The sequence below is a fragment of the Lepus europaeus genome, chromosome 23 (genome assembly GCF_033115175.1).
Source record: "Lepus europaeus isolate LE1 chromosome 23, mLepTim1.pri, whole genome shotgun sequence".
Lineage (NCBI taxonomy): Eukaryota > Metazoa > Chordata > Mammalia > Lagomorpha > Leporidae > Lepus > Lepus europaeus.
In genome coordinates this window covers 18,500,602-18,523,575 of record NC_084849.1, presented here as the reverse complement: position 1 = coordinate 18,523,575, position 22,974 = coordinate 18,500,602, and the positions used below count along the sequence as shown (strand labels likewise).

Here is a 22,974-nt window from a genome sequence, read left to right as displayed (position 1 = left end):
ACAAACCCTTGGGGCGAGCATTTTGGTGCAGTGGCATCACACTGTCTGTGATGCCAGCATCCCGTAAGAGTGCAGGTTCAAGTCCCAGCTGCTCAGCTGCTGACCCAGCTCCATGCTGATGTGCATGGGAGGGCAGTGGGTGATGGCTTCAATGCTTGGGCCCCTGCTACCCACGTGGGAGACCTAGCAGCTGTTTGGGTAGTGAACCAGTAGATAAAAGATTCTCATATTTCTCTCTCTCTCTCTCTCTGTGTAATTTTGCCTTTCAAATAAATAATCTTTAAAGAAACAGACTTTGAACTGAAGTGGTTATTTTGAGATATTACCATGTGGTTTCATACCATAGATGAAATATAATATAAATGATTATTGTGTTTCACGGTTTTATTACCTTTTGAACACAGATGATGGTTGTTTTCTAGGGAGATAATAACTGATGAATTTGAGACGTATATAACCAGGTTAAAGAAACTTGACCTGAACCAGAAACAGATGGTAAGTGTCTACCTGATGTGTATAGTCTTTAGTGATTGTCCCAAAACTTCATTTGTGTGCATTGTAGAATTCAGAATGGTTCCATTGGTTTCCTTTTAAAAAAAATTATTTAAGATATACAAATTTCATGTATTTCATTGCCATTAGTTTCTAAATTACCCAAGGAATGCAAATGTATCTCTGCAGTATCGCTGAATGCAGACTTCCAGGGTTTGGTATTCCTCAGTGTTGCCATCTTAGGTCAGTCGTCTCAGGCTTGAGAACTTGGAAGTATAAAAAATAAGGTTGAAGACACACCATGCAGGTAATGCGGGTTAGAGTAACCAACATATTCATTATTTGACCCTTAGTTGTGACTTGCTAAGTCTATGGCCTCTCCTAGTTTTTATTTTTCTTAGAATCTTTATTCTCTTCTATCCCACATCTTAGACCAAGTGGTCATTATACTGTATTTTTTCTTCCGTTCCTTGGGTTCTTTTCATCTAACCCATCTTCCATTTTTCGTTCTTCCTCCAGGATGACCTTGAGGGGAAGTCTTTGTTTCTTAATCACAAAAACCAAGATGTTTTTCTTATTGTCTGTTACATAAAGCATAGATCGTCCCCTTTTAGTCAGCACCACGGGACCCTTGTTGACTTCTCTGAAGAACACCTAGTGTAAGCCACACTCTTTCTCGAATTAAATGTCATAGTATTTGACCCAGATTTATTTTTTTTACATTGACATACAAAACATTATATTTTGAACAACATGATTTGAAGTCAATACATTGTGGAATGGTTAAGTAACTAGTATACGAAATAACTCCATTATCATTTTGTGATGAGAATGCTAAACATCCATTCTTAGTATTTTTCAAGGATACATTCTATCCTCATTAACTTTTGTCACCATGATGTACACTAGATCACTTGAACTGGTTCTCCTGCTTAACTGTAGTGACCTATCCTCTGACCAACAATTCTCCCACTCCCTTCCCTCTGACCACTCTGACCTGTAAGAAATACCACTCTACTTTCTACTTCTGTAGATCAACTCCCATAGACCCCCACATGTGAATGATATCGTGTGGTATTTGTTTTTCTTTGTTTATCTAATTTCACTTAATATAATGTCCTTTGGGTTCATCCGTGGCATCACAAATGATAGGATTTCACCTTTCTTAACAAACCCACACACATGCACTCATACACACACACACACATTCCTTATCATTTATCCATTGACAGATACCTAGAATCTTGGTTGTTGCAATTAATGCTGCAATGAACATGGAAGGTACCTCTTTCCATATTACCTCTCCAATATGCTGATTTCATTTCCTTGGGCATCTAACCAGTGGTGGGATTGCTAGATTGTTCTGTAGTTCTACTTGTAATTTCTTGAGGAAACTCTCTACTATTTCCCATAATGGCTGTAGTAATTTACATTCCTACCAACAATATACAAGTGTTTCCTTTTCTCCACATCCTTCCAATACTTGTTATCTTTGGTCTTTTTTTTTTTTTAATAACAGCTGTTCTAACTGGAGCGAGGTGATATTTCAGAGTGGTTCTGATTTGCATTTCCCTGATGGTTATAATGAATATTTTTTCATAGATCTGTTGACCATTTGTATATCATCTTTTACAAAATGCATTTTTGGATTTTTGTCCATTTTTTTGTTTTTGTTTTTTGACAGGCAGAGTGGACAGTGAGAGAGACAGAGAGAAAGGTCTTCCTTTCCCGTTGGTTCACCCTCCAATGGCCGCTGTGGCCGGTGCACCACACTGATCCGAAGGCAGGAGCCAGGTGCTTCTCCTGGTCTCCCATGGGGTGCGGGTCCCAAGCACTTGGGCCATCCTCCACTGCACTCCCGGGCCACAGCAGAGAGCTGGCCTGGAAGAGGGGCAACCAGGACAGAATCCGGCGCCCTGACCGGGACTAGAACCCGGTGTGCCGGCACCGCAGGCGGAGGATTAGCCTATTGAGCCACGGCACCGGCCTTTGCCCATGTTTTAATCAGGTTACTTGTTTTCTTGCTGTTGATCTGAATTCCTTACACATTTTAGGTATTAGCTCCTTATCAGATGTTTGATTTAGAAGTGCTTTCTTGAATTCCATATTTTTTTTTCTGTAGATTGTTTCACTGTGCAGAATATTTTTTTGTAGCAGGCCTGCTGTTAGGATTCAAGCAAAGTCCTATGATGACTGCTTTCTTTATCATGACCTGTTGTCCTGTAACATAAATAACGTAGAACTGTCCTTCCTGCCTTTTTCCATGGACCTTTCCTGGCTCTTCTATAACCGCACACTGTGATCTCTGGATTCCTTAGCTCGTGTGAAGGTATTTGTGTGCATGACCAGAGAAGATCACCAGAGAGTCCCATTCCTGCTATTGTGTTCCACCATCATCTCCTTTGAATCTGGAGAGTACCTTTGGTCTTTCTTGGAATTTTGTGGCCTAGGTCATTTGGAAGTGTGTTAGCCAGCTACTTCATAGAGCATCCCTTCATTGGAACTTCCCTTGTCTTCGTAATGAGATTCAAGTCATGCCTTCTCACAGAAGTGATGCTGGGTTCTTTCAATCTGTCCTATCAGGAGGCATGTGACATTGATTTAACTGATTGTGTTAATTCTGACCATTTGTTTATGGAAAAGTCTAGTAGATTTCATTGTATGAAAGTCATGTTTCCCCTTTGTAACTGATGTATTTCTTGTGAGAAGATCCTTGAGACTATGCAGATTTCTTGTTCCTCACTGATGTTTCACTCACTAAATTTTAACCTTCGCTAATTCTTGCCTGAAACAATTATTAGTATGGTATTTAGCAAATATTTTATCTGCTTTTAATACTCCATCTTTGTTTACTAACTGATTCTTCTGTAAGGAAGAATTCTTACATTCTTTTTATTTATTTATTTTTTATTTTTGACAGAGTGGACAGATAGAGAGACAGAGAGGAAGGTCTTCCTTTTGCCATTGGTTCACCCTCCAATGGCCACTGTGGCCGGCGCACCTTGCTGATCCGAAGCCAGGAGCCAGGTGCTTCTCCTGGTCTCCCATGAGGTGCAGGGCCCAAGCACTTGGGCCATCCTCCACTGCCTTCCCGGGCCACAGCAGAGAGCTGGCCTGGAAGAGGGGCAACTGGGACAGAATCTGATGCCCCTTCCGGGACTAGAACCCGGTGTGCCGGCGCCGCAAGTGGAGGATTAGCCTATTGAGCCATGGCGCCGGCCCTACATTCTTCATTTCTTTACTCATTTACCCCTTAAGGGTTCTTAACACAGTAAAATGTTTTACTTCCTTATATTTAGTGCTCAGTTTGTCTCCTTCACACTCACGACCCTGCAAATACAACTCTTACCTTGACTCCCAATTCTGTAGCTTGGTGACACCTTTTGTTTTTGAACTTGATCTTAGTAGAATCATATTTGCATAGTGTGGGGAGTCTCTTTCTCAGTCTTGAGGTTCATCTCTGGATATAGTCAGGGTTCATTCATTTTCTTTATTTAGTATTCCATTGTTTTAAATTTAATATATCACTGAACAATTTGGGGTGTTCCTACATTGGCTTTTATAGAACTCATGTAAATATTCTTGCACATGCACCTTTTAGGTACGTGTGTACGCATTCCTGTTGGGGCTATACCTGAAAGCAGAAGGTTCAATGTCATTAAATACTGCTACTCAGTCTTCCAAAACCAGTTTCCCACAGGTTTAAATTCACTGCCAACTTGACTATTCCAGTAGCCAATTGTCTTTGTCAACACTCAGTGTGATCAACCTCATTTGTTTAGTTTTGGAGTAGTAGGCTATCAAAATTTAAGTTGAACACTCTGACCTTGCTGTAGGACCTGGCTCTTCCGCTCCTATGCCTCTTCCTCTGTGGGGCTGTCAGACTCTTGGATAAATCTCCCAGCCACCTTTCCTGTGGTAGGCGGATACAGCTTCAGTGACTGTGGTTTTCTGTCTGGGTCCCACTTCTCTCCCATCATAACCTTGCAATACTCAATGGCCTGGTTGGGTTTGCTGCGCCTGAAAGGTGTTCCTGTGCCTTCTGCCAGCTTGTCTAGCTCTTCTCAGGGAGAGGCAGGCTGTACCACTCAGACGCTAAAATCTTAGAAGACAGTGTTGGTTTACCACTCTAAGAAAACTCAGGGCTCAAAAGATAAAGATAGTATTTAGAAAACTTTAAAAGCTAATCCTGTTAACTTACACACACACACACACACACATGCAATCTGTGCCCAAAAGACTAGGAACTTTTTGCAAGCACTTGTGTAAGTATTTTGAGTGAGGGGATTGCCTGTCTTTAATTCATTCCACTGAGTATGGAGAAACCATTAGTAAGTAGTGAACTGTATCACATCAGTATGTTAGAGTCAGGAACTATGAAGCTGTGTACACACAAGGACTTCTAACTAAGACCTATATGATGGAGAAAATATCTATGGGACTGCAAGACCATGCAAGTGCTCTATATCAAACCTGTAGGAAGCAGAAAATCATTTGTGGGAGGGAGAGGCCTCACAGCCCTTAGCGAATACATTTTCTAAATGCAATAAAAACTCTGAATTTTAATGCACTGAGAACAGAGTAAACTAAAATAAAACAGAATGAAAATGAAAGTGATAAATTAAAAGCAGAAAATAAATAGGAAACAACTCACAATTTTAAAGCTGATTCTTTGAAAATACTGAATTCCAAGTGGTCAAGACTGAAGAAGAATGAAAAGTGGTCTCAGGCTAAATAATATCAGGAACAAATAGGCTTTCTTAGTATACATTCACTACAGAGTAAAAAATGTATATTGAGGGATTGGGCTGGTGGTGTGGCCTAGTGGGTAATGCTGCTGTCTGCAGTGCTGGCATCCCATATAGGCACTGGTTCATGTCCCAGATGTTCCACTTTTGATCCAGCTTCTTGCTAATGGCCTGAGAAAAGCAGCAGAAGATGGTCTGAGTACTTGGGCCCCTGCCACCCATGTAGGAGACCCAGATGAAACTCCTGGCTCCTGGCTTAGCTCTGGCCACTGCAGCCACTTGGGGAATAAACCAGCCGATGGAAGCTCACTCAATGTCTCTCTGTCCCTCTCTCTGTGTAATTCTGACTTTTAAACAAATCTTAAAGAAATATTAATATAGCATGAGTATGCCAGCAATTCAAAAATTTGAAATGCACTATTTTTAGAAAAAGTATAAATGACTAACTGTTCAGTACAATGAATTACAGGAAGAATGTTGCCCTTAACCACTCTAGATAATGCACCTGATAAAATTGCTCAGCCTTTCTAGTGGAAGAAAGAAAACCCTCACAGAGAATGAAAAGGCCCTTCTCCTGAGCAGATGTCTGCCCAAAACTTTATACAGGTCTCATAGGCCACAAATGCAATGATGATTTGCCCATTAAGGTCAGGAACAAGCCAAGTAGAGCGCACTCCTCCTAGCTGGTTAGTGTCCAACTGGAGGTCCTGTCTGATGTTTGAAACCTTGTACATCAGGCTTGTTTGCTCAGAGGTGCAATGGGGATGATAGTACTCACTGTGGTAGGCTGTTGAGAGAACTGGGTTGAGTCAGGTACTGGGCAAGTGCCCTATATATAATAATCATCCTATACATGGTGACTATCCTGGTGATGTTATTGCTCAGTCTACATTTTTTGAAGATTTATTCATTGATTTATTTGTAAGAAAAGCAAGAGAGGGAGAGACAGACGTATCATCCACTGGTTCATTCCCCAACTGGCTGCAACAGCCAGGGCTGGGCCAGGCTGAAGCCAGAAGCCTGGAGCTCCATTTGAACCATCACCTGCTGCGTTCTCAGGCACACAAACCATCATCCCCTGCCTCCCCCGGTCCATTAGCAGGAAGCTGGATCAGAAGCAGAGCAGTCAGGATTGGAACAGACACTCCAATATTGGATGCTGGCACTGCGGGAGGCAGATTAACCCACTATGCCACAATGAACGACCCCCAGTCTGTTTTTAACCCATCCTTGTTAGCTATATGATTCCTGAAAATGAATAACCAGAATAAATGATTGAGCAGATTCAAGCAGTTGATGTGCGTTGCCAAATCGCCTATCTTGTAGCCGCACATTCTCAAGACGGAAATATCTGCTTAATAAGAAACGCAGGTTTGTGAGTGCTCTACCTCAGTTGCCTCCTCAAGCCAATTCCTAGGAAATTTTTGTGTTTGCTTTCAAGGTGGTTTGTGTACTACCCAATGACAAGAAAGACAGATATGACGACATTAAAAAATACCTGTGTATCGACTGTCCAATTCCAAGCCAGTGTGTGGTGGCACGAACCTTGGAGAAACCTCAGACTCTGATGACCATTGTCGCAAAGATCGTTCAGCAGATAAACTGCAAACTGGGAGGAGCCCTCTGGACGGTGGAAATAAGTGTACGTAGGATTTGGTTGCCTTCTCTTAGGTTTGTGTGTTGTGAACTGTAAGATTAAATTTACATTTTTTTTTTAGCTTAATGGTTCACTTGCACTCATGCTGTTCTAACTCAATGTACCACTTTTTTTAATTAAAAAAAAAGATGCAGAGAACAATGTTCGTTGGTATCGATTGTTTCCACGATATTGCACATCGACATAAGTCAATTGCAGGATTTGTGGCAAGCACCAATCAAGAATTAACAAGGTGAGAAAGTTTTTTTTTAAGATTTATTTATTTTATTTGAAAGACAGTTATATATAGAGAGAGGAAGACAGAGGCAGAGCAGATCTTCCATGCGCTGGTTCCCTCCCCAAATGATTACAATGGCCACAGCTGGGCCGATCTGAAGCCAAGATCCAGGAGCTGCTTCTAGGTCTTTCATGTGGGTGCAGGGATTTGGGCTATCCTCAGCTGTTTTCCCAGGTGCATTAGCAAGGAGCTGGATCAGAAGTGGAGTAGCTGGGTCTGCAACTGGATGCCAACATGGCAGGCAGCAGCTTTACCCACTATGCCACAGTGCTGGCCAAAGTGGGAAAGTTTGGCAAACGTTGGTTAATTAGTAGTTGTCTGTGGACCAAAGAGGAGAGATAGGACTAATGCTTGTTGACAACTAAAGAAGTTTGCAGGTTGGATGGACAAGTTACTTTTTTGACAAAGTTATACTCCCAAAACATTTTTCCCTTTACTTAATATAAATTTCGAAAGTACAACTTTTGGATCATTGCAGTTTTTCCCCCCATAAGCTCCCTCCCACATCCCATCTCTTACTCCCTCTCCCATCCCATTCTTCATTAAGATTCATTTTTAATTATCTTTATATACACAAAATCAACTTAGTATATACTAAGTAAAGATTTCAACAGTTTGCACCCACACAGACACACCAAATATAAAGTACTGTTTGAATACTAGTTTTACTGTTAATTTGCATAGTATAACACATTAAGAACAGATATCCTACATAAGGAGAAAGTGCACAGTGACTCCTGTTGTTGATTTAACAATTGACACTTATTTATGATGTCAGCAATCACCCAAGGCTCTTGTCATGGGCTGCCAAGGCCATGGAAGCCTCTTGAGTTCACAAACTCTGACCTTATTTAGACAAGGCCATAAACAAAGTGGAAGTTCTCTCCTCCCCTCAGAGAAAGATTCCTCCTTCTTTGATGGCCCATTCTTTCTGCTGGGATCTCACTCACAGAGATCTTTCATGTAGGTCATTTTTTTTTTTTTTTTGCCAGAGTGTCTTGGCTTTCCATGCCTGAGAAATTCTCATGGGTTTTTTAGCCAGATCCAAATGCCTTAAGGGCTGATTCTGAGGCCAGAGTGCTGTTTAGGGCATCTGCCATTCTATGAGTCTGCTGTGTATCCCACTTCCCATGTTGGATCATTCTCTTTTTTATTTTAAAGATTTATTTATTTTACTTGGAAGTCAGAGTTACACAGAGAGGAGAGGCAGAGAGAGAGAGAGAGAGAGAGAGAGTCTTCCATCCGATGGTTCTCTCCCCAATTGGCTGCAACAACCGGAACTGTGCCGATCCGAAGCCAGGAGCCAGGAGCTTCTTCTGGGTCTTCCACATGGGTGCAGGGGCCCAAAGACTTGGGCCATCTTCTACTGCTTTCTCAGGCCATAGCAGAGAGCTGGATGGGAAGTGGAGCAGCCAGGACTCGAACTGGTGCCCATATGGAATGCTGGCACTTCAGGCCAGGGTATTAACCCACTGCGCCATAGCACTGACCCCCATTCTCTCCTTTTAATTCTATCAGTTATTATTAGCAGACACTGGACTTGTTTATGTGATCCCTTTGACACTTAATCCTATCTTTATGATCAATTATGAACTTAAACTGATCACTTTGACTAGTAAGATGGCATTGGTACATGCCACCTTAATGGGATTTGGAATCCCATGGCACATTTCTAGCTCTACCATTAGAGGTAAGTCCAAGTGAACATATGCTAAACTATACTCCCAAAACATTTTGAACAAATTAGTGACTCTAGGTCATTTTCTTTGCTACCTAATGAATGTACCACAAATTTGGCCCCTTACAAAGATACCCATTTGTTTCTACACAATCCTTTGGATCTTTGGACATCTGGCACTTTATGGCTCTCAAGGCCTTAAGAGACAGAAACTAAGGCATCAGCCAAGCCATGTTCCCATCTGGTTGCTTGGGGTCCTCTTCTAATCTCATGTAGTTGTGTGTCACAAGTAGCTCAGAGGTCCCTGGCTCCTCGCTGGCTGTTTACTACAAGCCAGTCTTGGCTCCTAGGAGTCATCCACATTTCCTCTCCATCTCCCAATCAGCCAAGGTGCGATGAGTCCTTGTCCTGCTTGGACTAGCACTGAGTTCCTCTTCTCCCATTGGCCAGAGAAAGCTCTGTACTATTACAGGAGTTCATAGCATAGGACCCATCTGGAAACTGTCCTTATCATGAAGTCAACTGAGCCATGGAACATAATCACAGGAATTATGTTATTGATAGGGTTGCAAGTTCCATGGATTAGGAAAGGTAGAAGTCTACCTACCATAGACTCTGATAAGTCCCTTAATGGAAACCATTAACACACAGGAAGTACTGAAGATGTTAGTAGATGAAGAGACACAAACATCGCCAAAGGGCTTTAAGTAAGGGTCTTGTCTTCTTGGTACTTTAATACCAATGTACCTGCCAAGGGAGACAGTTCTGTATCCTGGACCTCTCCATTTCTCCAGGAGTCCTTTACCTCTCCTTTTTCCTTCTCTCTTTTCCCTTCCCTTCCCTTTCGAGTGGAAGCCACAGTACACCTTGAATGAGTTTGCAGACTCTTAAGTGTGTAGTACCTGTGTGTTACAAGCTGTATACTTATTATGTTTACTGATGATGGTGGCCCACAAGAGTAAAGTTACAGAATATTCATTGAGGAAGATCCGTCTTTATTTCTACAAGTGATAGCAGTTTTTTATTGAAATAATACTCAATTTTAATAGGATAACATTGTTTTTCTCTGTTCTCTCTTATACTGTTGTGATAGCAGATAGAAATTAAGTCTTCATTCATTGGATAGATATTTTTGAGCACTTGCCATATGCAGGTGCTGGGAAAGTAGCAGTTAAAATGGAGACCCAGAGTCCTGATCGTGTCTCTTGGAGTTTCCATCCAGAGGAAAAGGCAGACAGACCAACAAATACATAATGCCAGGTGGTCAGATAAGGTTACTCTGAACTAAACAAAAATGCAGTGAGGGTGATAGAAACTTGAGACAATAAAAAGCAACATTTGATAAGGCAAAGTGCTCCCTCATAGCTTACTATGGAGAAGTCATTGTTGGAGACCTTGATCCATAATCGGGATACTCCAGGAACACCGAGTTGTCATTTGGTTGCCTTCCCCAGAAGGTGACTTTTCAGTAGTCACGCGTATTGAAAATGTTAATAACTTACAGTACTGTTAGTTCATGCTTCCTTATGTGAATGCATTCACTTAGCAGGAGCCTAAGCTATCGGGAGAAGCATCAGTACTCTGTAGGGCTGTGAAAGAATTGAGCCTTGATTGAATCTTCAGATGCTGATCAGATTTTTTTTTTTTTTTTTTTGGTCATAGATGAAGTCAGAATCCACATGATTGAATTTTTTAGAGTCCCGTTTTTCCAAACTGATGATTGATTTTTCTGCAAATAGGTGGTACTCTGAGTGCGTCATCCAGGAAGCGGGACAGGAGCTTGTGAGCGGGTTGGGCGATTGCTTGAAAGGTGAGTGTCTGGCAGAGGTGGCTACACTGGACCCCACACCAGCGATTCTCCACTAGGGGAGGTACTGCCTCCAGCAGACATCGCGTAGGAGTAAAAACATTTTGTTATCACAATGAGTAGAAACGCTCCTGGCATGTAGTCTAGGGGATGGAGGCTGGGGTGCTGCTTAACTTGCCAGGATGCTTAGAACCACCACCCCTATTACCACCACCAGGCGGAATTACCTTGCTCAAACTTGGAATAGTCCTGCGGTTGCGAATCTTGAGCTAGACTGAAGAGAAAAGCAACAGAGCAGTCCTGGAAACTGTAGCATTGAAAAAATGATCCTGGAGCTTGTCACAAACAGCAGGGGCTCGCTTGTCTCCAGGAAGAGTTCACACACACATTTCTGGCTTCCTTTCAGGGGCCATCGCTGTCTGGCTGGAAAACATACCATCGGTACCAATGAACGTTATCGTGTATCGGGACGGAGTGGGAGACGGTCAGCTCCAGGCCTTGCTGGACCATGAGATACCCCAGCTTGTGAATTGCTTAGAAAGCAATTTTCCTGTCCGGTAGGTGTGCTAAGTTGTCCAAGAGTTCTGGAAGCTCTACGTTTCTGTTTTTGTTTTTTTTTTTTTTTCTAAAATATGAGTGATTTTGTATTTGCAAACAAGGTATGAGATGAGAGGGGAAGGGAATTGATAGAAACAGTGGCTTCTTTAGATGGGAGGGGAGAGCTCAACCCCTGCCCCTTTGACTCTGGGTTTGCTGCAAAGAGCAAGCAGGAGTACAAAGCAGAATGGGGACATGGCTGTAGCCTGTGGCACCCCCTCAGTGAACCTTTCTCTTTGTCCCATTTCCTTACCAGTCCTGATGTGAGTGGGAGTGGTGACCTCAGATACTCATAGCCATCCACGCACAGAGCTTATTATCAATGGCTGTGCATATATCCTTGCTTACGGGGTCGTGGCCCCATCAGCCCCGTCTCTCTGCCAGGCGGGCAGGGTCAGCAGACACATTCCTGAGGTTGCCAGGATGCAGGTGAATTTGAACAGGTGCTGCCTCATCCATGGAGCTAGGGCTGCTATCCACAGGGTTGCTCAAACAGGCTCTGAGTGAGCGATGTTCTTACATCGCGAATGTTGCTGAGTGAGACCACGTCGCTATCACGCCGCTTCTCCTAATTTTTAAAGAATCAATCTCACTTTCATTGTGGTGAAGAAACGGATAAACACCAGATTTTTTCTCGAGCAACAAGGAGGACTTCGGAATCCGTCTCCAGGAACAGTAATCGATGTGGAATTGACCAAGCATGAATGGTAAGTCGCTTGTATTTTTGCCTCTGGTTGATAAAGCTGGTTCATCTCAGCTCAGCAGGATCGCCTCCTTCCAATAACTTCATCTTAAAGCATTTCTGATTCTTTACGGCCAATTCAAATTTTTTTTTTGACAATGGGTCAGAGATCCTTTGAGTTTAGAAGTTGTGAATTGTCTTGTGTTTCATAGGTTAATGTTAATATCTGTGGCCAAATGAACATTAATTTTCCTGTAGCCCTAAAACTGCTTTCTTAATACAGAAGGTAGGAAGTTATGTTTATATTGACAATTGGGAGTCATCACAGATCAAATTATATTGATTATACCCTAGCCATCAAAATGTTTGTATTCATAATAGCTTTGGGACATCTTCTATTTTTAAAATGGTTTGCTGCTTTTAAAAGGAGAAACAAGGAAACAGTAGGGACCAGTTTCTCTTGTGACACTTGTCCTCTAAGAACCTGGATGAGTGGCATGTTGCCGAAATCATGTGCGTATGGATAAACTACAAAATACATTTGAGCCGTGTAATGTTAGCCCTGCTGTCAGTGAACATGATGCGGTATTTCAGAATGGTGACCTGGGAGTTGGTGTTTCTTGTTGCGAGGAAGCAATCCACTATGAGTGAGAGCCAGCAGGCAAAATGACCAAAGGATTGCACCCTCCAGACTCCGAAATAATGAAATGGTTGCAGACCTTCTATATTCACATGAATATATTGAATGAGAAGGTTCAGAAATGTAATAAAGGCTGTAAGAGGGACCGACGCCGTGGTGCAGTACGTTAATCATCTGCCTGTGGTGCCGGCATCCCATTTAGGCGCTGGTTCTAGTCCCAGCTGCCCTTCTTCCAATCCAGCTCTCTACTATGACCTGGGAAAGCAGCAGCAGATGACCCACGTGCTTGAGCCCCTGCACCTGCATGGGGGAGACCAGGAGGAAGCACCTAGCTCCTGGATTCAGATTGGCGCAGCTCCAGCCGTTGTGGCCATCTGGGGAGTGAACTAATGGACGGAAGACCTTTCTGTCTTTCCTTCTCACTGTCTATAACTCTACCTCTCAAATAAATAAAATCTTTTTTTTTTTAAAAAAAAAGGTTGTAAGAAAAAACAAAGAAATGTTGAATTAAAAGGCCAACTTGTATTTGAATATCTAATAATCATAGCAAAGTGATGGGGGGGGGGGAGTGTGGAATTAGCATCAGGGTTAAACAGCAGAAGAGACCCAATAGAAAATGCATTTTAAGGGGTCAGCATTGTGGCAAAGTGGATAAAGGCACCGTCTGCAGCACTGGCATCCCAAGTGGGCACTGGTTGGAGTCACAGCTGCTCCACTTCTGATCCAGCTCCCTGCTAATACACCTGGGAAAGCAGCAGAAGATAGTCCAAGTACCTGGGCCCCTGCCACCCATGTGGGAGACCTGGGTGTTTGGGCCCCTGACACCGATATGCGGGACCTGGATGAAACTCCAGGCTCCTGGCTTCTGCCTGGCCCAGCCCTGGCCATTGAAGCCTTTTGGTGAGTGAAGCAGAGGGTGGGAGAGCACATTTCTCTCTCCCTCTCTCCCTCTCCCACTCTCAAATAAAAAATCTTTAAAAAAAAAAATGCGGCTGGCGCCGTGGCTCAACAGGCTAATCCTCCGCCTTGCGGCGCCGGCACACTGGGTTCTAGTCCTGGTTGGGGCGCCGGATTCTATCCCGGTTGCCCCTCTTCCAGACCAGCTCTCTGCTGTGGCCCGGGAGTGCAGTGGAGGATGGCCCAAGTCCTTGGGCCCTGCACCCGCATGGGAGACCAGGAGAAGCACCTGGCTCCTGGCTTCGGATCAGCATGGTGCGCCGGCTACAGCGGCCATTGGAGGGTGAACCAATGGCAAAAAGAAAGACCTTTGTCTCTGTCTCTCTCTCTCTCACTATCCAGTCTGCCTGTCAAAAAAAATTTAATTAATTAAAAAAAAAGAAAATGCAATTGTAAAAGTTCCATAATCCAATAGAAAGCCACATAGATATGTGAGGTGTAAAAGAAAAGTTGAAGAAAAGCATGCAAGGCAAAACACACTTTGCTGCGTGTCAGCTAGACGCTCCTGCAGGAGATGAGATGTGACGTATTCCAGCGGAGAAAGTCTGAGGTTCTGAATCTTCAGATCCAGAAATTGGAGGTCTTAAGCATGGGGCCAGCGCTGTGTTGTAGCAGGCTAAGCCTCTGCCTGCGGTGCCAGCATCCTATATGGGCAACAGTTCGTGCTCTGGCTTCTCCTCTTCCAATCCACCTCCCTGCATATGTGCCTGGGAAAGCAGAGGAACATGGCTCAAGTGCTTGGGACGCTGCACCCATGTGGGAGAACTGGAAGAAGCTCCTGGCTTCAGCCTGGCCCAGTTGAAATGCAGCCATCTGGGGAGTGAATTAGCAAATGGAAGATCTCTCCCTCCCTCTCACTCCCTCTCTCTCTTTTCTCTGTAACTCTCCCTTTTAAATAAATATCTTTTTAAAAAATTGTATAAATAGGGGCCAGCGCTGTGCTCACTTGGTTAATCCTCCACCTGCAGCACTGGCATCCCATATGGGCACCAGGTTCTAGTCCCGGCTGCTCCTCTCCCAATCCAGCTCTCTACTGTGGCCCAGGAGGGCAGTGGAAGATGGCCGAAGTGCTTGGGCACCTGCACCCATGTGGGAGACCAGGAAGAAGCACCTGGCTCCTGGCTTTGGATCAGCATAACTCCGGGCATAGCAGCCATTTGAGGGTGAACCAACGGAAGGAAGACCTTTCTCTCTGTCTCTCTATCTCACTAACTCTGTCAAATTTTTTAAAATTGTATAAATAATAACTAACATACAGGGTTTGTAGAAATCACTGGGCTCTGAATAACACTTCCTGGTGAAAAATAATATTTACCTCAGAGAGGTTCCGGAGCTAAAGCCGTTCCAGAATCTTCGGTGGCTGAGGGCAATGGAAGAGCTTGTGACTTGTGAAGTCTATTGTGTAAATGAGGGTCCATGGGAAACCACAGCAGGAGCTAAAACGGGACATCCGTCCTGACCAGGGCAGCGATGGAGCAAAACCAAAGGGAAGCAGGAGCACTGACCCAGCAGAAGGCCAGACGGGGCCAAAGAACACAGCAGGTGCAAAGTGCGGTGGACGTGAAGCAGAGTGTCAGCCAGTGGACACATGCACATGCAGTATCTACAGTAGGTGTGAACAGATTCACCCACCGGGTGCATCACATAGGGAGTTTGCAATGGCCAGCGAGAGAAGCAGGAGGCTTCCACCCCTGGACTTCTGAGTGTGCCTACGGCCATATCCAGTGTGAATTCTCTTACTGGGGGGGTTGGAGCAATGATTTAAGTCCACATCGCATGAGAATTACTGCTCGAGCCAATGATTGAACTGCCCTTTGCAGACTTGCCAAACTGTCGTTCCCTAACTGGCCTTCTGAATTCAAAGGAGCTGTGCATGGGGTGAGATATACCGGTGACACACAAGACACCACGTGCTTTCACGACACAGGCCAGCTTTCCTGCCTTCTCTCTCTTCTGCAGGAAGCTGATGCCCACGTTTTCTGTCATTCCAGGTATGACTTTTTTATTGTGAGTCAGTCTGTGACGGATGGCACTGTCACCCCAACCCATTATAACGTCATCTATGACACGGTTCGCTTGAAGCCGGATGAGGTGCAGCGTTTAACTTACCAGCTCTGCCACATGTACTACAATTTGCCAGTGAGTATTTTGTTGTTGCCGTTGTGGATTTTCCTTCAGAGTTTTACAATGTGTTGTTAGAAATGGAGCGGTTTTGAACCTTTGAATTGATGTCTATGAAAACTAATGGAACAGATATAAAACAATAATCTTTATTTTTCTTCTTACCATGAAGGGCATCATTCGAGTTCCTGCTCCTTGCCACTATGCCCATAAACTGGCTTACCTCGTGGGCCAGAGTATTCACCAAAAACCACATATCTCGTTATCAAAGTTCCTCTACTACATCTGACCCTCAGAACTCTGAATGAAGACTTGATGTGATAGTGACAATCCCAGCCGGTACATGTATTTGGTGCTTTGTTTTTGGTTGCTGAAGCTGAATATTTTCAGACAGCTCAAAGATTTTCCTAGTTCCATAGCTAAATTCTGTTCATTCCCGATTGGGCATGAGCGAGGTTCAGAGAGGTGTACTCTGCTGTCGATAGGACCCCCGAGTATCCAGGGGGAGAACTGACCGTGTGGATGTTGTCTCACAATTTGCCCTTCAAATATGTTATAAAGATTTCACAGCCAGAGGTGGCTGTACACTTTGCTCTCCAAGCAGGGCCACTGGGTTAACTGACACGGTTTGGCATTTAATCACATGGGAAACACAGCCGTGAACAAGCCCTCTCTACTCGGAAAACTGTTTTTTATTTTATTTCAAAACATCGTTTTTTTTTTTTTTAAAGGACAGGAGAGGACATTAAAAAAAAAAAGGACATAAAAATAATAACATTAGACAGGGGCTTATTTGTGTTGCTTGTTCTTTTGTACCTGAAAGAAGTCACCATGACTGATACACCATCTCTGCTTTGTTCTGGGATGGGAATTTGGGGGGGGGGGAGTACCAAGGAGAGCCTGTGACTTACAGGCTGACAGTTCAGGAAAGTGCATACATTTTGCCGCTTTGCCCACAGGGAAGGGAAATGGAGAGGTCTCCTAGCATTTCTGTTCGTTCATTCTACGTGTGTCTTCTTCCGTGGGATGCTGTCGGGTTAACTGTACTGTTATCGGAAGAGTCTTCAGTTGTTGAAATGAAGCTACTGATGCTTTTGCAGAAAACGTACTTCTCCCTCTACTTAAAACTTTGTAAATAGACTCAGGAAACAGCGTGGGAAAGTTTTTCTCATCTTCTAAATGGAGTGGTATTTAGGGGAAGGGTAGAGATTAGCTTCAAATACGTACCAGAAGGATAGTTTGGAAAACACTGTAATTTGTGATGATATGTCAATCAAATTAGGTTTACCATTTGAACTACTCCTATGTAAAGTTAAAGTGAAACAAATCATTTTGTAAAACAGAATCCTGGTAACATCCTACTGAAAGCCGTATTATCAACAGAGATAAATAGAATATGCAAGATAGGTACACAATTAAAATCCAAGGCAATACCTTATTTTCTGAATTTCGAATTTGTTTTATGAAAACATATTTCTAGAGATCTTGAAAAGAATCATTTGGAAGGAATAAAATGAAAGTGCTGATTAAAACTTCCAGCATGTTTTCCTATAAATGAGATATGCATTCCCATAAGCTATTCTTGTACTACTGAACTGAAAGTGATGTCATTCAATGAAGATACTAATGTGAAAAAAAATCGAGTTGAGTGTCATTATTTTAAAACAGTGATCTTCTGGTGTAGGATTTTTACCTGGAAGTTGACATGACAGTGGGTGCCTGTGTCCCATGTTGGGGTACCCTGGCTTTGGCTCCAAATGCTGTGTGGGCATTTGAGGAGTGGACCGGGGGTGGAAGATATCTCTCTTCTCTCTCTGTACCTCAAGTAACAATTTTTTTAAAAAATTTAAATGTCTTTAGCTCTCAATCTTCTAACTAGAGAAAACTTGCTTTTCTCAAATATTACAACAGTATTTCCATTTAATTTCATTGGCATATTAGTCCTTTATAAGTTATATGAAGGAAGCTGGGTATTTAGTATTTCCGAGAGAAAGTCTGGAAGGCGCTGTGATATCACTATAGAAATTTCTAGGTTTTGCATGACTGAGTGGGGACTGGGAGGTGCTAAGTTAAGGTTTGTCAGAGATTGATTTGGCCTCCACATGGCAATACAATAATTTAAGAAAAAGGAACTTGTTGACACTGGCAAAAGAGAATAAATAGTATGTACTTGGCCCTTCTTATCTGTGGTTAGTCAGCTACAGATTGAAAATAGTTCAGGGGCCAGCATTGTGGTACACCGAGTTCAGCTACTGCTTGCAATGCCAGCATCCCAACTTGGAGCCAATGGTTCAAGTCCCAGCTACTCTGCTTCTGATCTAGCTTCCTGTTGTACCTGGGAAGGCTGTGGAGGACGACCCAAGTACTTGGGCCCCTGTCACCCATGTGGAAGACCCAGATGGAGCTCCTGGCTTTGGTCTGGCCCATTTCTGGCTGTTGTAGCCATTTGGGAAGTGAATCAGTGGATAGAAGATATGTTTCTCTGCTTCTCTCTTTCCCTCCCTCCCTCCCTTCTCTTCTACCCCCTCTCTGTCACTGTCTTTCAAATAAAAATATTTTAAAGTATTTTTTGGGGGGAAGTGTACTGCATTTAACATGTTCAGATATTTTTTCTTGTCATTATTCCCTAGACAATACAGTGAAACAATTTACATAGCATTTACACGGTAGTAAATGCTCTAAGTCATCTAAAGAAGAATATGCACAGGTTCTGAGCAAATACTACACCGTTTCACATGGGGACTTGGGCATCTATGGACTTTGGACTTTTTGTGGCCTTGCCCAGTGTTAAAGTGTCCTGGGCTAAAGTTGCATAGATTGAGCCTTGGAGTGGGGTGTGTTTGGTGTCATTGCCAAGAGTACACTGGGGTCACAGATTGTTGGAGAGAACAGCTCGGAGGGGAAGCTCTCCTCGCCTCGCTCTGGGGGTGCCTGAGGTCCACGCAGCATCACTGGTGACCCTGGCCTTCACTGCTGGCTGGGGGTCACCTGTGCCGGGCGGCTCCCCCGCGAGGCTGGGCTGCATTCCTCTGCACACTGTTCTCTACCTGCCCACCCTCAGGGAAAGACTGGTGGGGCTCTGCTTCAAGTCAGGGGCATCTATTCTTTGGAATTCTTCTTTAAGGAAAATTTGTCCTTTCTCTCCCGTTTATGTATTGGTTTATTCTTTTATTGACATCTCTATGAACTCATGCATGTTTTTCAAAATATTTTGATTTTCTTTTTGAAAGACATACAGACAGAGGAAGAGAGATCGAGAGAGATTTTCCATTCTCCGGTTCCTTCCTCAAATGTCCACAACGGGCAGAACTGGGCCCAGCGGAAGCCAGGCGCCTGGAACTCCATCCCTATCTCCTACATGGGTGGCAGGGACCCAAGTACTGGGTCCATCATTAGCTGCCTCCCAGGGTGTGCATTAGCAGGAAGCTGGATTGGAAGCAGAGTGGCTGGGACTTGAACTAGACACTCTATTATGGGATGCAGGTGCCCAAGCAGCGACTTAACCACTGTGCCAAATACCTACCCCTGCCCTCATGCATATGTATTTCACATTTGTGTTACGAGATCTTTCTGAATAACAGCAGCTCAATGCGTTTAAACATCACAGCAACCGCTCTGTGGTTGGTGCTATTACGATGCCCACTTCACAGGTGAGGGAAGTGAGTCTTAACGTCGCAGTGGCAGAGGCAAGATCTGAATCTGTCTGGGTTGTGCAGAACTTGTCCCACCTGGCCTAGCAGAATTGCTGGTGGCTGCACAATAAACAGGCTCTTTGCCCTGGCTGGAGCGCAGAGGATTTAACCCCATACACACATCGCCTGCCCGCGTAGCTTCCCTTCCTGCCCTCATTGCAATTTTGCTCCTTTCATTCTTTTCTACGTGGGCGAAGTTGTGGCGACCAGTTGCACACCGTAGTTGTTTCTGTCTTGCAACCCCACCCCCACCCCCGTCTCGGCCTCCATGCGTCACTCACCATGTGCCACACATGCCAGCTCGCGTCGGCACAGGACTCCATGGTCTGTTCATGTAGGCACCAGACTTCACAGTTTGTAAATGTGGGCGCAGGGCTTCACGGTGCTCAGTGGCTCTCAGGCTGGTCCCCTGACCCTTACCATGGCCTCGGGAGGCACCATTACAAGGTTTGCTCTCGTGTGCCAGCCCAGATGGACTGCTCTGGGAAATCTGTCCAGGCACCTACCTGTGAGGAGCATCAGGGACCAGGGGGCGTGGACGTGAGGAAGGGCTCCAGGGCCACAAGGGCCTTGCATGTTTGGGTGCTGCACACTGTTCCCTGGGGGGATATGGCGTTCAGAACATGGGGACAGAAGAGGGCGGAGCAGGCTCACAAAGGAGACAGTGTGCTCATTAGGGTTGAGGGGGTGTGAGCATCTGACCCAGCAAGTGGAATGCTGCCTGGGAGGCCAGTGACCCACGTGGCAGGGCCTGGGTTCGAGTCTCAGCTCCCGTCCTGACTCCAGCTTCCCACTGGGGAGACCCTGGGAGGTGGTGGGTGATGACTTCAGGTGGCTGGGCCCCTGCCACCCATGTGGGAAGCCTGGGTGGAGTTCCCAGCTACTGGCCTCAGCCTGGCTCAGCCCTGGCTGCTGTGCACATTTGGGGAATGAATCAGTGGATGGGAGCACTCTCGAATTCAAATAATCTTTTGGATTCTTAAAAAAATGTATTTGAAAGGCAGAGTTAGAGGGAGAAGACAGAGATTGTCCATCCGCTGGTTCACTCCCCAAATGGTCTCAACAACCAGAGCTGGGCCGATCTAAAGCCAGGAGCTTCTTCCAGGTCTCCCACATGGGTGCAGGGGCCCAAGGACTTGTGCCATCTTGCAGAGAGCTGGATCAGAAGAGGAGCAGCTGGGACACGAACCAGCACCCATGTAGGATGCTGGCACTGCAGGTGGAGACTCGGCCCACTATGCCACAGCGCCAGCCCCCCAGGGTGTGGTTTTTGCAAGCAGCATTTCAACCACTGTGACCAGCTGCTGCCTCCCCACACTGGTTACTCGGACTTTGATTCTTGCCATCCTCAGGAGTGTGAAGTGGTATTTCATTGTGCTTTTATTTTCTAAAGATTTATTTTTATTTATTGAAAAGGCACAGTTACAGGGAGAAGGAGGGGGAGAGAGAAATCTTCCATCTGCTGTCTCCTCCCCAAATGGCCTAAACTGGCTAGGGCTGGTCCAGACCAAAGCCAGCAGCCAAGAGCTTATTTGGGGTCTCCCATGCTGGTGCAGGGGCCCAGACGCTTGGGCCATCCTCTACTGCTTTCCCAGGCACATTAGCAGGGAGCTGGATAGAAAGTGGAGCAGCCGGGACTCAAACCAGTGCCCATATGGGAGCCAGTGCTGCAGGCAGTGGCTTTACCTGCTACACCATGGCACCAGCCCTATCAAATAAATGATTTTTTAGACTATTTGGGGGTCCACCTAGCCTGATTCTTTGCGAGCCCATGCTGGAGGGACACCTGGCCCCTGCTCAGACTCAATGACACCACTACCCCTGGCCACTGCTGACAAGGCCCCGTGTCACCGCCTGCCCCAGGGAGGCTGTCCACATGTAGCACCCAGTTTCCCCTTTGAGTTCCAGTTGATCTATGACCTTACACCACCCAGCCCCAAGGGGACCCCCACGCTGACTTCTCCAAGGTGCCAGGCACATCCCCCTCAGCCCCTCAGGGTGTGCGCGCCGTAATCAGGGCACATGAGCTCATGGTCACGTGATCAAGCTCAGGCCCCAGCCCCGTGTCCCTCAGCATGACCCTGGGCTTTCCGAGTGGCCAGCGCCGCCTTGTACCTCAGCACCTGCCACGTGTCACCACGTGAACACAAACTCGGTGTGGTCAGAGAGGGCGCACGGGGAGCCACAGGACGGGCTCCTGTCACTCAGGAAATTCCCAGGGGGAGCTCAGAGCCTGACCTGTGCTTTCCTCCAATCACCAAAGCAGTGCGGGTGTGCTGTTGGACACTCAGCCTGCACCTTAGCCAGGCTCTCTTACTTGCCCTGAACGTCAGTGTCCTGCTCTGGGGCCCCTTCTGGGACAGCACATCACACCATACACACTTGTCACATCGCCTGGGCTCCTCGTGGCTAGGACATTTTCCCAGACCTTCCTTATTTTGATAACAGAGTTTTTGAGGAATACTGGGCAGGCATATATATTTTTAAAGATTCATTTTGAGAGAGTGACAGGGCCAGCGCCATGGCACGGTAGGTTAATCATCTGCGGCATCCCATATGGGCGCCGATTCTAGTCCCGGCCACTCCTCTTCCAATCCAGCTCTCTGCTATGGCCTGGGAAAGCAGTGGAAGATGGCCCAAGGGCTTGGGCCTCTGCACCCAAATGGGGGACTAGGAAGAAGCTCCTGGCTCCTGGCTTCGGATCAGCTCAGCTCCAGCCGTTGCAGCCATCTGGGGAGTGAACCAATGGAAGGAAGATCTTTGTCTCTGTCTCTATCTATTTATAACTCTGCCTCGCAAATAAATCAAATCTTAAAAAAAAAAAAAAAAAAGAGTGATGGAAGGAGCGGGGAGACAGAAATCTTCCATCTGCTAGTTCACTCCCCCACGTGGCTGAAATAGCCAGGGCTAGGCCAGGTCAAAGCCAGGAGCTTCATCCTGGTCTCCCACATGGGTGGCAGGGGCCCAAGCACTTGGGCCATCTTCCACTGCCTTCCCGGGTGCATTAGCAGGGAGCAGGATGGAAAGTGGAGCAGCCGGGACTGGAACCGTTATGCAATGCCAGCATCGCAGACAGCAGTGTAACCTGCTGTGCCACGATAGTTGATGTCTGATTTTGTTTTTCACAAGTTGTCTGAGGTTACAATTTTGGGGGAGGAAGAACACAGAGGTCCAAGGCAAGTTTTATCATGTCGTCTCAAGGTTACAACATGGGATTTCTCCACTGTTAATTTCTCCTTCTCTCCTATGCAAGCCACTGAGTGCAGAGTGATGCTGCACTGAACTGAGTGTGGAATCGCTATGGACATTTTTGGGCATTTTTTTGTGTGGATAAGACTCTTCCCTCCTCTTTAAAAAAAAAAAACAAGATTGATTTATTTGAAAGGCAGAGTTACAGAGGCAGAGACAGAAATCTTCCATTTGCTAGTTCACTCCCCAAATGGCCACAATGGCCAGAGCTGGGCTGATCTGAAGCCAGGAGCTTCTTCCAGGTCTTCCACGCAGGTGCAGAGTCCCAAGCACTTGGGCCATCCTCTGTTATTTTCCTAGGTGCATTAGCAGGGAGCTGGATTGGAAGTAGAGCAGCCAGGACTCAAACCGGTACCCATATGGGATGCATCACAGGC

The 22,974-nt window shown here is 45.3% G+C and overlaps 1 protein-coding gene across 1 annotated transcript in view; it reads left to right on the top strand.

Annotated features, from left to right (window-relative positions):
- Positions 1-15,945, top strand: part of PIWIL3 (piwi like RNA-mediated gene silencing 3) — a 52,698-nt gene extending 36,753 nt beyond the window's left edge. Inside the window, exons 13-20 of the mRNA XM_062182314.1 lie at positions 423-495; positions 6,682-6,882; positions 7,026-7,129; positions 10,592-10,662; positions 11,066-11,216; positions 11,838-11,963; positions 15,527-15,674; positions 15,829-15,945. Coding sequence (XP_062038298.1) covers positions 423-495; positions 6,682-6,882; positions 7,026-7,129; positions 10,592-10,662; positions 11,066-11,216; positions 11,838-11,963; positions 15,527-15,674; positions 15,829-15,945 — 991 coding nt within the window. The remainder of the gene's footprint in view (positions 1-422; positions 496-6,681; positions 6,883-7,025; positions 7,130-10,591; positions 10,663-11,065; positions 11,217-11,837; positions 11,964-15,526; positions 15,675-15,828) is intronic.
- Positions 15,946-22,974: the final 7,029 nt, after the last annotated feature.